General features: G+C 36.3%; 1 protein-coding gene across 3 annotated transcripts in view; it reads right to left on the bottom strand.

Moving 5' to 3' along the window:
* LRRC2 (leucine rich repeat containing 2) overlaps positions 1–17,117 on the bottom strand; it is a 92,643-nt gene that overhangs the window by 18,659 nt on the left and 56,867 nt on the right. For all 3 annotated transcript variants that reach the window (XM_082301564.1, XM_082301565.1, XM_082301566.1), the window contains 2 exons: positions 3,807–3,952; positions 1,519–1,674 (listed from right to left, as the gene is read on the bottom strand). In XM_082301564.1, the coding sequence (XP_082157690.1) occupies positions 1,519–1,674; positions 3,807–3,952 (302 nt within the window). The remainder of the gene's footprint in view (positions 1–1,518; positions 1,675–3,806; positions 3,953–17,117) is intronic.

The following is a 17,117-nucleotide window of genomic DNA, read 5'->3' as shown; positions in this document are numbered from 1 at the left end:
TTTGTGCCTTTCTATGCCTCTAAACTGAGTCTGAGAGGGGGAAGGAAAAACTGAGCAAAGCTTTCTCAAAGCAGTTTGCAGCTTGTTCAAGGTCACACAGAGATAGCAGTTTCTTCCCAGCTGCCGCAGGGGAGCGAGGAGGCACCCAGCTTGCTGCTTTCCAGTCAGCTTTTGGTCAGTTGTTTCAGTTTCTTGTTCTCCAGAGAGAGACTGAGAGCTGAACTTTGCTTTTCCTTCTCTGGAATTCCAGATTTTCTCCCTTTTCTACTGGACTGCTTTCAACCTCAGAGCACATCAGGAGGACTTTCCACTGGGCACAGAGGGCCTGGCCCTGGGCCAAGCCCCAGCTCCGAGGAGACCAAAGGGAGGACTCTAACACTTTCCCAGGTTTTTTCTCCACAGCAAGAGATTTTATTATTTAGCCTTATTTTCCTTTTCCCGTGTGTTTGGTAAATAAATAGTTTTTATCTCCTTCACTTTCCTTCGAGGAAAATTTATTTTTCTCAAACCTGGGGGGGAGGGGTGGTTGTGCCTTCTCTCAGAGTATATTTCTAAATTTGGCCAAACCGCAGCAACAGTAATGAGTATTTTAGACCAAACCACTACACTAAATTGGTGTTTCTGCCCGGTTACAAACCGAACCCGCTACACTTTGGAAGACAAAAACTTCAATAACGTGATCCACCTCCCCTCTCGTTTCTCTTAGCTTTATGTGCTGAGCATGACACTATATGATATGAAATATCCCTTTGGTCAGCTGGGGTCAACTATTCTGGCTGTATCCCCTCCCAACCTCTGGCTCACCCTTAGCCTGTGGTGCTTTCTCAGGGGAGGGTTGGAGAGACAGCCTTGATGCTGTGCCACCACTGCTGAGCTATTGCTAAAAACACTGATGTGTTATCAACACCTTTCTAGCTACCAGTGCAAGGAACATTGCTAAGAGAGGATGGCTACGAGGAAAGTTAATTCCATCCAGAGCTAGCTCCACTCAAGCCAGACCCAGTATAGAGTCTGAAATAGTTCCATAATCAAAAACATGAACATTGCCTGCAGAAATGCAAAATCTCTGTAATTGCAGACTAAAAGGCCTTTTAGTCTTATCCAGCATGCAGCAGTAAGGTGGTGTTTCGCAGCAAAGAACTACTAAACTCGTGTGACCTTACTTAACATTTTACTAGCCATGTCTCCCTCTCCCAGCAAGATGCTTTTGTCAGCACTGAGCTTCCAGGCTACTAGTCCCACTCTGAAGCATGGTTTTGCAACTCCAGAGTTAGAGCTACTATGACCCAATCTACCCAGAAGTAGAAATTTAGACATACAGATGCACAATGTGGGTAAATTAAAATTATAAAACTGCAGACCCTCTGTAATTTCCAATCTTTTTAGTGCCTCCTTTACCACTCTGATATAAATGGGGTAAGAATTTGTAGAAACTGATGTTCATGAAAGCATTTCTCCAGGGTGTATCTTACCTTATCTTCTTAAGAATATTTCCCTTTCTCTCTCGCTTTTACTTACTTTAAACCTGTGGTTGACTCACAGATGGCTGTGGGTATCTCAACCAAGTCATCACCACTGACAACTAGCAAACTGAGCTTTGGCATATTGACAAGAGCTCGTGGAAGATAAGTCAACTTGTTTTTCTGTAGGAGAAGTGTCTGCAATTCATCTAACCTGTGAAGAGGTAAAAGAGAGATTACTTAAAATATTTATTTCAAACAGGAGCATCTATTCAAGATAGTAATACTGACTTAATCTTGTCTATAAGAGGAGCAATTAAGATGAAACACCTTTGGCTTCTTAAAAAGTCACTCAAACCCTACTTTCACAACATTTCATCAACTTTAATGGAAATCTCCAGTAATCATTCAGCATCATAGTATTAATAGCATACCTCTGACAAGTAATCAGAAGCATGTTCAAGATATAAAGCTACAAAATTTACTGTGCTTTCATACACATGTTGACAGAACATGATATAAAGCCTCACCATGTGCATTCTGCAACTAATGAAAAATACAGGTCATCTGCTCACACCACTGCCCACATGCTGGTTTCTATGAACTAGGTATGTCTGTGGTAGGCAGTACATCCCCATCTATTGTTTTCACTAGTAATTAGTACTGTGGGGAGCAAGAGAAGAACCAACTCTCGGTCATGGGGCTCTTGCAAGTTGTCCCAATGAGATCAATTTAATGACAGTGTTTTGTGGAGGAACTTTTGCTTTATTTCCCCTGGCTCTCCTCAGTGCAATAGAAATTTGGGCCTTTATTCCTCGGATTAGGTAGAAGACAAAAAGCATACCAAATTGATGAAAAAATTTGTCTTGTTTGACTGGAAGGGTCCATTCCTAAAACAGTGTCGAAGACTATGCTTGTCAGGTCCATGGAGTTTGTTTGAATTCAAGGAAAAATTTTAAGGCTTCAGTTTACTGTCAACTCGTCTTTATTAATCACAGACTATTGTAATGGTATTACAGACAATCATAATTCATTGAGATTCTTTGGCACCATAGGCACTGAAATCATGAGTCTGAATAAGAGTATTAGTTTCCTGATGCGGGGGTTATCCTGACATTTTCTTGTCTTCTGAATGCACATGAGCCCAAAGTCAAACAAAGAAAACCTTATTTTGTGGTGTCTGATTATGACATTCTAGCATCAAATCTGGCAACTCAATACAAAATGGAGAAGATGAAAAGAAGAAAGGGAATAATTTGAAGCTACAGGAATACAGGTTACAGGGAAAAAGAAGTTCTTTAAGTTGAGAGGGTATCCTTCTATAAAAGAAAAATATCCTCTTAGAAACTCTTTGAAGTTAGTCGAATCTCTGGTCAGATACCTTGGGAAAAATGGCAAGTTTATGTTGTTTGTAGCTAAAGCATGTGAATTACTAACACAAGTTAAGACTTCAGTGCTGCTGTCAGAATAATCTGTGATTACACAACGTCCCAGAAAAGTCTTTTTGCCCAACAAAAAAGGCCTTGCAAAAGTTAAAACTGAATGAGTTTTCTGTGAAGCTTCTTCTGCCTCAGGGATTTCTATTCCCAGATCAATAAATAGTCCAGAATATTTCTTAATAAACTTTAGTTTATATGTTTGGGTTTTTTCACTTAAGGCTAGGTAAAGTTTTGTAAACTAAGTTGCTGCAGCACTTCAGACTGAACAAATAAATTCATAATAAGATAATTAAGATAAGAATAAGAATAGTGCTCTCTTAGGCTAGCAAGTCCCATTAAAAGGATCAGCATGTTTTTTTAAAAACTAGTTCTAGTAGTTATCTAAACTGGGAGAGTTAGTATATATGCACACATCAATATATACTTCAGAACAGAAGGGGAGGATTGTCAATGGGGTTTTTGAATCTTACCAATATTTCTCTTCTTTAATAACAAAGTTTATCAGGTTATTTGAGTAACTTAAAAATGCTTTAGTTCATCTTTTCCTCCTCCCCATCTACCCTCCAGAGATTTACTGTTGCCAACTCCATACAATGAGTCCCCTTTGCTGGAACTGTGGCAGCATATACCTGGTGAACTTCCCCAAAAAAATGTCCAGATATAATGACAAATTATTATGAAAGCAGCGGAAAACGTATATAGTTAACTGACTGCCATCAATGAGCTAGAAAAATTAGCTTTTTTTCTCAGACACAGTCCATCAATAATAGGGGGAATGTTTACACGCAAAAATATGTGATACGTTTCCATGTGTGTCTTTCCATCAACAGTATCCCTTGAAAACTTGTTACTTTCTAAATTCACTTAAGAGTCCCTATACCTGTCATTGAATTAAAACATAAACTACCTGTCTATGTCTTCTGGGAGGTCTTTCAGGCTGTTGCTGCTAATATCCAACCACTGCAAATTAGACATCCGGAGTACACAAATTGGAATAGAATGGAAATTGTTTGCTGACACATCCACAAATGTGAGTTGTTTCAGGTTACTCAGCTAGAAAGAAGCAGTGCTTTATTTTAGTTACTTTTTGCAAATACAAGAAGACATTTCATTCATCAACCATTTTTATTCCTCTAAAAGCACTTAGAAAGATAAGAATTCATTATGTTTTTCTCAACTATTTTGCCAGCCCTGTGTCTTAGTCATCATTTTATAGAAAAATAAATTCAGAAATACCTACCTGCCAAATTGTTCATCACCTTTCTAACAGCATCAGGGGATTGAATGACATTTTTATTCTTTAAAACCCTACAGGTTTAGATGACAAGTCTGGAACCAGAAAATTACTTGGTTCTGAGGTGACAAAACACAATTTTTATAACTAATAGATACCAGGTTACCATTCTGAAAATCAGAGACTTGATAACCCCTATCAAAATTACATAGATTCCCTTCACTATAACTCTACTATGCAGTGAGAGTGTGATACTAGGACAGGATTAGAAAATGAAACTATCAATTTAAACCAACAGAAAATTTGGTCCAATAGTTTTCAAAGATCTTTAAAAATACAGCTTCCATCCTGCTAACTAAATATATAATAAAGTACAGTAGATATTTTTATTGGTATTCTTTTCAAAGGAATCCTATTTTTAAGTGATAAACACTTAGTGCAATGAAATTTAGCTAGAAATGTAAAATATACCTGTTAAAGAAATTAATGTGTTGAATAGGGCTCTCTCTGTACTGAATCAATTATGAACTCCACCAGTGTTCATAAAACCATGCAGCTAGCTAAAGTGAATGTCAAAGGAGTATAAATGTTAACCAAAAATTATTTTAGAATTGAAATTGTATTTCTGAGCTTCTAATCATCAGTCACCATCAAAATCAAAATCTACAGATCATGATACAGAGGAAAAAGTTGCAAAAAAATTTCCTTGGCCTTTTCCTGAAGCTATTTTAGAATATAGGAAACAAAAACCCCAAACCAAACACATTTTCCACTTCCAAGGTGAGCAGAACACATGCAAAGGATAAAATATGAAAAAAATTATAAAATAATAAAGCACATACTGAATCCTTCAGAATTACTTTTTAATTATTAAGAATTAAGACCTGTGGTTTCTTTATATTATCTATCCAAGCTACTTTTTACTGCACTACTACCAGACTTTCATCTTAATTTGACCCTTGCTATTTAAAATCCTCACATTCACAGCATGGTGCTGTGACAGAGCGAGTTTCTTTTGAGACTTTTTGGTGGTGGGTGTTTTTTGGTTTGTGGGATGTAGGTTTCTGGTTTGGTTGGTGTCTTGTGGGTTTTATTTGTTTGCTCTTTGGTTTTTTTTCTAGTTATAACCTCATACAGCTGCAAAATCTTATCATTTTGAGAAATATTTTCAGGGAGATTTACTGAAGCTATCCTATTACAATGACTACACAATGAAGTTTATCTTTCCAAAACATAATAGAGGTGCAGAGTTCCTGAAGTCAAAGGTATAATTTCAAAATCTCTCCCCACTGTCTTAAAACAGTCCTGATGATTCATCACCATGGACATCTCACTACAGATTCAGAGCAGACAAACACATTTTATTCTGACACTTCTTACTTTCCAACCATTTTGTCATTTTGGGGACTGACTGCTGGCAATGAACTCTCAGTCATATTCTGTAAATTTTCCAGATTCTGAATTTTTTGTCCAGAAAAACAGAACCTCTCTTTGAACAAGGAAAGCACAGTGACTCTTCTCGATTGTAGCAGCAAGACAATATAGAAAGTATCTGATATTATCTTTAAACTGCAATTACCTTGTGATTTCAAATTATCGTCACAATTTCAAATCCCAAGTAAATATTTCAAGTTTCTCTGTACTCAGGATAACTTGCTTAAACTGCTGATACATGTATTTCAATAAATTCTCCTCACAAAAATTTTGCAAGTACAGAATTAAAATAATATTCCGCAGTCTTAAATGCCACTCAAAAAGTTCTCAAACCATCCCTAAAGAAAAAAAGCCACACCCTCTAGACACAGAGTAGCAGATACATGTTAAAGTATACTTTCTTTACTGTTCACTCAAGTTCCTAAACATTTTGCTTTTATGTGCAGTCACCTTGCGTTCTGAAACAACTTGGTAACATTAAGATTAGATGGTAGTTATATTTCTTCAACAACAGTAACTAGTCTTCTCTGAAACTGCTTTATTGCATTAAATATTACAAGCAATCTTAACTTAGCAGTATTATCTTTTTAAGAAATATAGCTGTTTCTTCCATTTTTCAAATACCATGGTATATAGATTGGTTTAATACTTTAATACTTGGTTAGATTAAAATATACTTTTTTGGGAGTTTGTATTCCCATAAAAATGTACAAACAAAACATAAGACCATCTACTCTATCAAAACAAATTTTGGTTCAGCATGCCACAAAACATTTGGAGCCATGATTACATTGTGCATGCTGTAAGCCCTGAGTACTTGTACTTTTAGGGTAATATTTAACAAAGCTGTCCATATTCTAGAGTATGTTGAAACCTAATGGAGTTTTTAATTTAATGTCTTCATGATAGGTTACCAATAAATGCCTATGATAGATGATGCATTGGAAATTATAGCAGCTGTGTATTGTATTTCCTAAAGAAAACACTCTGTATTTTATTTCTTCTTAAAGGACTGATGGATTTTTGCACCTTTTACAACATTTCATTTTCAAACAAGCATGGCTCCCTTATCATTTTTATGTTATCATTCATTTTTACTGGATGTTGATTTTTACTATTTTCTTTATTATGCAACTTTGAATCAATCAGTATATAGGCTTTATGCAAGTTCCATTAAAAAAGGAAATAGCCATATTTAATAGTCTAGCTACCTGGATAGACTTATTGTGGTGCTTATGTTTAATCATTCTTGTCATTTTTCTTTGACAAACTGCACCATTTTACTTATCGTCATAATTTTGTTCATAAAATTAATCCAGATAACATTGTAGAGCTCTATGCTTCTTTTTCTCTCTGGCAGTTAAACCTTCAGTTGAAAGAAAAGGACACCATGCCCTGGACAAAACTATTTTTTGATTAATGGGTGTTTTATTTTTCTTCTACTTTTTTGCTGAAGAAAGGGATTTACTCATAAGGTTGCATGCTTTTTTACCCTGAGTTGCCTACTACTTAACACCGACAAATTAAAAGGTGTGACATTGTGTTAAAATACTGTATTTTTCAGTGGCATGTAAATAACAGAAACTACAAGCCATCAAAGTCAATGCATGACAAGACATCCAAGGGATTAACCTAGAAAAGTCTATCCATGCATTAAAAATGCATTTTTGCCCAGAAATTTCAGACTCAATGAAGTCAAAGAAAATTTGTATCACTTTAGTAGCATAGGCTATCACATATATTGTTTCCCATAGATTGACACTCATTGTTAACCTGCTGAACACAGTTGGATATATATGACAAAGAAACACCCTGGGAGCAAACTGCATAGTTGGCCACTTAGATATCATGAATTCACACCAAATGCCTATCTTTTCGTTCATCAAGCTGTAAGTGTAACCTCTTCTATAATCTCATTGACATTCATGGATGAAAGCACCAATTACAGAAACTTAGTACAAGAATCTTTAGAGGCAGAAGATACTTTTCATGAAGATATAATTGCATTCTTATAGCCCAGTTCACCACCAGATTGCCAAACTGGACTCTTAAACTTGATGAGGAAAAGGCATTCAACAGTCAAACCAACTGCTCAGAAGCGGTCCTAATTTCATGCTTTTTGTGACAAAACCCTCTGAAGGTCAAAAATATGTGCAATCAAACAGCACTTCATTTGGCAGTATCTTGTATAATGCCTTAAGGAGCACAGTTGCCTGTCTCAAACACTGTTAAAGCCACTCTCAAGGAGAAGGACTTTTCTGTGAGATAAGCACAGAATGGAGAGGCAGGATGGCACTAACTCTAGGCCTGGTGGAGGTGGTATCTGGCTAGTACATCCTGGACAATGCATCCAGACAAAAATTCACTCTGTGGTGAACTGTGTAAAGAAGCGACTGCTCATATGCTTACCACCAGTCAAACAAAGATCACCCCAAGTTATGGGATGGAAGGCATCCATAACCACTGAAGCCCCTCTGAATATGCCTCTGTGGATACCTGGAACGGACAGTGAGCCACCACAGCAGGAGCTTGAGATAAAATAAAGGTGGTGCTATTGTCTGAGCATTATCTCAGGGGGGAGGTTAACAAAGCCTGGGGAGAAGAATCTATCAGTGATGATGACCACAAAGAATGCAGAATTTATGGGCCATAGGGAAAGCCAACTTAGCAACTGTGATAAAATCAACTCCATCTAGGTAAAGGGTAATTCCAGCAGGAGAAGATTGCGAGCACTGACTCACAACCCACCAACCCAAGAAAACTGCCAACTCAAAAGAAGAGAGAAACTAAGTATATGGACTTACTATCATTAAACATGAGGGAATCACATAACCAATAGAATAAGAGAACTGTGTAGCCAATGAGCATTAATTCCTTTGTTTGCTAAAGTGTATAAATAATTAAGAGCTTTGAAAGACCTTGGGAACCCCACCACCAAGAAGCTCAGGGTGATGAAGGACCAATGGGATGCCAATGGATCCAGAGGTGGCAACTATCTTCTACTTTATAGCTCTCTCTCTCTCCCCTCTGCCTTTTCTATTTATTTCTTTCTACATCACATTGATTGTTAAATAAACTTAGTGGTTTTGACTTCAGCATATGGTCTTGTTTGCTTCTTAATTAGGGCAGAGGCATTTCTCACTGATTGGATCGTGACATCTTGGTAATCTATATCCAAGAAATGTAAGTGAAAGAAAGCATTCACTGCGATGTCATCATTCTGATTTTGCAATACTAAAATCCTAAACCTTTTGTAGAGTTAATCCCCCAGAAAACACTTTTATCCTTATGCCAAACTGTTACTTGGAAGTTTAACATTGTCCCCTTTCCCTGTTCATCATTTCATCATCCAAACAACTAAAGTTTAGTATCTAATAGAGTACATATAGCTATGATGATCTAAGCATTAGAAGTTCATAGAAAGGGACTTTGCTTATTATAAAGCAGTCTTTTTGTATGAAAAATCTTTCATCGGCTCTACAAAAAATGAAGAAAACAGTTTTATTCAATATTCACAAAATATATGCAATACATGCCACTTGTGCAATATTCACAAAAGTATCAGGTATTGATCATTCACAGGTGAATGAAGAATCACACAGCAATAAGGGCAGGACTATCATCATACAGTTAAAATCCCTAAGAATGTGGATCATCTATATATAAGTCTAAGTATAGGAGTCGTTTCAAGCCAATAGAAGAGTCGCATGTATGAAATTAAGTACCCAATTAATGATTTCCTGGACTAAAGCCAAAACAAGTCTTCTGTCTCAAAAAATAAATTTATGTTGATTAGTAACACTAAATTTTGATAGCTTTGATGCTGCAGCTACACACAGTCTGCATATATTATTGCACTTTGCCGTCATAAATTCATCTCATATTCAAACTTCCAAAACTTGTAAATTAAGGACACACATTAGGAGGGAAAACTAGGCTCTACCAAAAGTCAAAGATTTTTCATCAACTTAAATAGGTTCAGTAGCTCACTTTGGGAATGTACCCTTCGTATGTTTCAGTTAAAACCATTCAAAGAGGAGGAGCAGCAAAGTCAGTACCATATGAATATTAAGCAACCTATTCAGGATGTTTGGAGACCAGGTGTCCTCAAACCTAAAAAAAGACCGTTTAAAGATATATTCTGTTCCTTCATCAAGAGAAGATCAATTTTGCTCATTCTCACAACAGAATAGGGACATAGCCAAAAACATTTTTTCATTTCTGCTTCTAGATGCATAGCAATTGAAGAAATGCTATTCAAATGGTGCCATCTTAATGATGATTTAAGCATGTACAATGATTCTGGTTTGCCATGACAACACCATGCACCGTGTGAAGTTACCCTTCTGGTTCAAAAAACTGAGTATGGTCATTTGAGCTCATTCTGAATTGCAGAATAAATCACTATGTTCAAAAATGGGATGTGGGTAAAACATCCAAAAGATATGGAAATTTTATTCTGTAGCAACTTTAAAAAGATATGATAAACAAAGATGACAGCTAAAATAAATAATTATAATGCATTGGCTGTTTTGTTTTACATTGATAAAATAGTAACCATTCACTTAAAAGGAAAAAATTATCAAGGATTCTTGAAGAGGTAATGTCAGCAGAAGAGAGGTGATGATGCAATATTGATGGATGCAAAATAAATAATTAGGAAAATTGTGGGAGAAAAACATAGCAATAAAACTAAGAATGTTTTTCTGTATCACTAATTTGTTACATTCACCCCATTTTGATGATTGATGATGAAATAATTTCACCTTATGTATACTGGGGCTGGGCAACGATGGCAATCTGCATTCTACACCAGGCCGAGCAGAGATAGCCTGGTAAGCTTGGAAAAAAGACTTTCATGAAATGTCAGCCAGAAATCAGCTAGCTAATAAATTAAGTGGAAGACAAAATGTTAAGGCAAAAAAGACATTTCTACTTCAGCAGCAGAGGTCAGAAGGTTTGCAATTTGTGAGCCACCTTTATGATACCAAGAATAAACATCTCTATGGGTTTTTTACTTTGCAAACAGAAATGGTAGAAAATCTTTTTGTTTTGGCACAGAGTAACTTCACCAAAATGCGCAAGATTCTTGCCTGCTGTGGTGCTGCATACTGGAGCAGTTTTGCATAATTGTCTACCAGCAGGAGAACCCTGCAACTTGGATCTGGATTTGTCTTTTCTTGAAGCAGGAATTTTGTAAAGAATATCCACAGATTTCGGATATTCAGAATGGAGATAAGACTTCTTTGCACACTGTGACACATCTGGTCTGGAATTAGACCACATCTAATCGAGCATATTGTAAAATATCCATCATCAAAATAATTTTTCTTTTAACTCCACAGACTACATGTGTATGACATTGATAGTACACAAACCTACAACTGAGAACACTATCAACAATTTAACACAACAGGTCACTGCTTTATGGCTTGACAGGGCTATAGCAAATTTTCTCTCCCTCCTCTTCCTTCCTTTCTTATAGTGCTGCTAGATACACATGAGCTTTTTATATACTTTCTTTCAGGTAGTGACAAGACTAGCAGGAAAAAATTTGAGCTCATCTCTTCACAAAAAGTATTTCTAGGAAGTTTTATGTCTTTTAACACAAATGTGCAAATTGAAAATAAAGCTAAAAAAGGTAAAATAATCAGATATGCAAGCAGTCTTTTCCTGACTTGCACAAGAAAGCTAAGGAATGGCACAAATGTGTGTACAATGGGCAGTTTTTTGTGCAAATAAATTTCTGGCTACTTTCTGAGAAGTTTTTGGTGCAATTAAGAGCATGAGGCTAAGAATTCTTACAGTTCTTAGTGCTTCATTGCTACTTTGCACTACTCCATGCAGTTTGTGACCAAGTAACCTTCGTTCATCCAAGCAATTTAAGGTATTGAATTAGGCTGTTCTTATTAAGTTTCTGATAAATATAAAACTGAATATTTATTCATATACATACTTTAGAAAGCTCTTAATGAAACTGGACTTTCAAGATGCATCTTAGCAGAAGAATTCCCCTAATGTGAAGTATACAGAGATGTGGCATAGGTTCTGGACAGCAGCCCTCCAGTAATACCTCTCAGCCATGTGATCTTTTGTAGGGGTGATAACATAGCAAGCCTACAAACATCATCTGCTTTTTACTGGAAAGTCCTGAATTTACCTTTTTCTTGGTTTTTTTCTGTTGGTCGTTTGATTGGTAGGTTGCTTTTTTTCTGTTATACACTAATGAAGCACTTGCTGAAATGGTCTTTTTAAAAAAAATTGACTGGATGGAATATATCTGGCCAGATCTTCAGTGTAGCCAGGAGGCTTTTATATTTCTGGGAAGCTGCTAGGTCTAAATTATATCAAGACCTCTTCCACTGGCTCAGAGTACCTCAGGAAGATATAGGCACGAATGCAGCTGAAGGCTTGTTCCATAAAGCTCCTTGGATTGCTAAATCTTGTCCTGTGTCTCTTAAACAACAAGGAAAAAATGCCTAACAAAATCAGTCATCTGGCCTGTCCCAGCATAGTTGTTGGGAAGATAAATTGTGTAGAATCAGGTTTCACGGTACTGAAACAGTATAAGCTCAGATACATTTTACACTTTTACTTCTATGCCCTATATCAATATAAGTAGCTTACAAACAGATGTTTTACTAGTCAATTCCCTTCAGATTGCATCCAAGCTACTTATCTTTGTTTAGCTGCATATTGCTGCTAGAGGCATATATAGCCCTAGTAATTTTTTAGTAGTAAAACAAAAAACGTTGACATATTTGTGTATATCATGTGCAATATCAGATAATATTTTCTGTGACCATGACATTTTACAAATACCTATATAATGCTTTGAGCATATAAAAACATGAATATAACAAAAGAAAGTATGACTGCTGAACAAATACATAGGAGTAACATTTATTATTAGCAGCATGCATCTAAGCTGATAAGATTTTCACAACTGCAAATAAAATCTAATACAGAGAAGTACAAGCTAATGCAAGAACATTTCTTAAACTGACTAAAACCTGGGAAAAGATGGAAAAATGAAAAAAGTGACTTCATGAAAGTCTTGTGTTCACTATGCATTGGTGGTCAGAGAAGCAAAAAAATCGTTGGATACATATGTAATGTGATATACAATAATTAACCCCAAATTATTTCCCACTAAATAAAACACTACATACAAAACACCATAATTCCCAATTTTTCACAAGGTAAATTATAGTAGTACATGGCATTCAGAGATTAACAATAGATAATAACAGAATGGAAATACTTTGGTTTTTTCATTAAATTTTTGGTTTGCAGTAGTTTGGAAAGACCTGAATCAAGATTAGGAAAAACTGTAAAGATTAGAACAATTGAGCAAGAAATTGGTAATTCATTACATATTTTTCCTTCACAATGTTCCTCACAAGAGCAACATAACCAAAAACTTTTCACCTCTCGATAAAACCTCTACACAATTAGATTGTAGAATTTGCAACAGGTTTTTTAATAACTTCACAAAATTTTGAGGAAACTGACATTTACACAAATAATGAAAACCTCTATTTCTATGTCACAGTCCAAAGAAGCACAGTCCAAATTTTTTCAACCTCAGAATATAGCACAAACACCTCACCAGTGTTCTAGTGGAATAACACTGCTTATTGAGATTTCATATGTCAAAACTTCTAAAAGTTGAATTTTTTGTAAAGCAGATCTGCAATTTAGGGTTTATTTCTGTACTGATATCATCATTACCAGAGCACAAAAACCTGCAAATAACTCTGTGCTGCTATGCTGTAAAAAACACATATTAAGAGTTCTCTATTGTGCTGTTTCAATACCATCAATAGTCACTACAAGCAAACGAGGAAAAGTGAACAGAAACACAGTGGCAGAATGTCACTGGCAGAAAGGTGAAAAAGTACATCAGAGAAAGTATAGCACAAGTTTCCTGATTACTAGTCTTGAGATGCTGAGAACCACTCGAGGTACGTAATATAACAAGTCTATCAAGACCTTAATTATGGCAATGAAATTAACTGAGATTTAAGATGACCTGTATTTTTAGAACCTCCTCGTTTCTTCGTTCTTTTTTGAAAAAATGTAGTCCAACATTCTACAGTTCTGAATTAGGTCCTCTAGTCTTGATAACTCTTTTGTTGCCTCTAACCACCATTTCAAAGAGCATTTTGTGTCTGAGAATGAAAAATTTCAGCTATATTAAAAACAGTCTGAAGTAGCCTGGCCTCTCCTTAAAACATTTCTCTTCACTGAAAGGAGTCTATTCAAAGAGAAACCATAGGGGCAGAAAAGAACAGCAAATCATGAAATGGTGGTGCCCACACGTGATCCAGACACTTGTAGCCCCTCTGTTACAACAGTCACGCCATTCAGATATAACTTTCAACTGACCAACTCTGTATTTCCAGATGAAATGAAACATTTCATGGCAGCCAGCATATGCTGCCTGACATGACTGAAGCTAGGAGTCACAGCAGTTAGACCTCAGCAGCAGCTGGTGGTGCATACACTCCACAGTCATGTAGCCATATAATCGTGTGTCGTGTAACCAGACACAATCAGGGGAAGTTCTGTCACATAGCCATACACGTTCTTCACACAAACTCTGCACACAGGCAAGCACTGCTCACATATACCCAGCATCCACAGTGCACATGTAAACTGGCACATGGAATCTCAAATTTTGAGTCACAGAGTTTGGCAAACCAAGATTACCAGTAATACCTCAGATTAGTCAAGGAAGAAACAGTCTAATGTGGCTAGAGTAATGTAGGTGATGGGGAATCCAATAAAACACATGTCAATTAAAAATAGATTATAAGAAAAAAAAGACAAGATTGATTTTGCAAAGTAAAAGAGAAGTCTGGAAATCTTATTCTTACACAGTTGTGTTTTAACCTTTCCATAACTTCTATGATTTGCTTTCATTATTCATGAAATAACACATCTCCTTCTAAACTCCATCAGTATTAAACAGCTCTATGACAAGTCAAAATAGTGAATTGGCTGGATAGTCTAAACAGCTAGTGAAGAAATGTCTCCAATTTTCATATTCGTTCTGAATTTTCCAGCCATTCATTTCTTAACCTGAACTCATCCTGCTTTGTACTGCAGTTTAGAATGACAGAAGTCCAGGCTTGTGAGCTGGCATCTTTTCAATAAGTAAAGCAAGAACCAATGGAACATATCCTTCTTTGAAATCCCTCACAAATTCAACATCTCTTCCACTTCACATTGGGTATAATTCTATGCTCTTTTGCTCAGGACTAGTAAGACAGAGATCTTACCTGAGTTCTGTATGAGACAAAAAAAAAATCCTGGGATGATGTCTGCTTTCAACTGATTAGGCCATCTCTGTCTTTATGTCTTTCTCACTGATCAATGATGATGAATAAAAATGACAGTCAGCCTTACCAAGTGTTTTTTACAGCTGTGAAGAGTTGATCAATCATGTAACTACCTGTAATTAGTTAACCACTGATAGGAATAGATTCAGTAATAAATTAAACACATTAATTTCAATTATACTCTCCAACTTTATTTTTCGTATGGCAGAAATAATACCTCTCATTATCTGCACTTTCTGGAAAAATAAACAGCATGCTTTTCTCTCCCTTCAGCTATAACTCTCTTTTGATTCTCATCAATTCATGTATGTTGGCACCAGGGACATTTTTATGCAAGACAAAACATGCAAGTCTGATAGTGCTATGTATTTGTTTTGCTCTCGGCTTCTATTCAGTAGCTATACAAAATCTGCCTCAGATTATCTCACAGATGAATGGAAGATACATTACCAGAATTTTGAAAGCCTGTTTTGCTCTCAAAGAGATTTGGAACTGTTTTGAAAGAAAGCAAAGCTGGAAGAGTACCAAATACTTTTTCCTACCACTGAATTCTTTTACAATTAGATTCATGCTTTTTGTAATAATATAGCCATGTTTTAATGTTCACATTATGCGCCTTTGGTCATTGTTAAGTCTTCCCTTATGCTGTAAAACTACTTGTGTGTCATTCCCTATTACAAAAACATTTCAGACTGTGAAAGGTGATACTACTTTTACTGAACTAATGTGAAAGGTGAAGGAAAGGTCACTGGCACCACAGCATGGAGGTAAGCATGGGTCAGATCTCCAGTGAAGTGGACTGCTATTATTAGCTGCTGACTTATTCTGATAATGAAGTGGTTTTAAAATGGTGCTGTACTAATTAGAAGGCTTTGGAAGCACAGTGTCAAGAGTGAGATCAACTGACATGCTTTCCTGCACCTAACTGTGTAATCCTGTTTCTTAACATAGATCCATGTCCTTCTTTAGCCCCTCACCTATTAAAACATTTATGAGAAGTCCTGCAGCAGTAAGGCCTCCGAGTATCTCTTCCGACACCTAACACCTTCGCACCTGCTTTTTTGGGTTTCACACCCCTCCTGCTAATGTTTGATATTGCATCTTATACCAGCTCCATAACACAGCTGTTGTTTTGCATGGATTGGCACTTTGACCAACTGCATTGGACAGCAACTCAAGCTTTAAGCAAATTCAAAGAAAATATAAGCCCTGAACAAAGAAGGACAAGATTAAATTCTGTCTAATGGAGATGCAATGAAGTCAGGCAGTTGGAAAACCATTTCTGAGACTGAAAAATATATGTACAGAAATGTTGGCATGATTACAGTCAACTAGACATTTCCTAGTGATTTACAATGAAAAATTTACCAGGGGTTGGCTTCCCAGTACCAAGTTAAGCCCCTTATTACAGCACTCCTTTCTGCTCTGTGGTCCCAAAAAAACTCTCACAAATAAAATTCCATTTTTAACAAATCTAATACATGAACCCTTTGCAACTTGTATAAAATCTTACAGAAGTAAAGATTTGACAGATTCTTTATAGTCCCATTTAATAAGACAGGAAGGACCTGGAGAGTTCTTCCAGTGCCTTATTGGATAGTGAAACCCCTGGGAAATTAATGTCCTGTACATCCAATCGCATTTTTTATTTATAATTGTCACACGTATTAAGAAAACCCAAACAAATAACAATGAAAAGAGACAGGTTTGGAAGCATACAGATTTGAAGAAAAATGTACTGGTGAAAGAACGTGATATTTTACAGTTCTGTGTACACCAGAGACTGCTGGTCTCCCTACCTACCAGGTAAAGGCTTTGAGATGTGTCAGTCATGGATCACAAAGAGAAGAAGTTACATGAAAATGCCCAGTGGGGACTTATTTGAAGCCTCTGCATACACGCATAGACCTTGTGCTTCTGTTCTTCCCACTAAATGTGTGGCTTTGGTGAATAGGATTGGATAGACAAAAAAAAACAGGACAAAAGAGCCTGAAAATTTTCCAGTTGTTGAACCTCAGTTTTAAAATATCAGCTGGAAATGTATTAATGTGTAAAAAGTTATTTATGTCTGTTCTGGATACTGTTGTGTTTGAAAACCACAGGCAACAAATCTTAGTGCCTAATAAATCCTTAATCACGTCAGGGGCTTTTTTAGGGTCACACCTGTTGGCATTATTAAACGATTTAAGAAACAACTATTTAT

The sequence above is a fragment of the Coloeus monedula genome, assembly GCF_965178545.1.
Source record: "Coloeus monedula genome assembly, chromosome: Z".
Lineage (NCBI taxonomy): Eukaryota > Metazoa > Chordata > Aves > Passeriformes > Corvidae > Coloeus > Coloeus monedula.
This window is presented reverse-complemented; position numbering and strand designations above follow the sequence as displayed.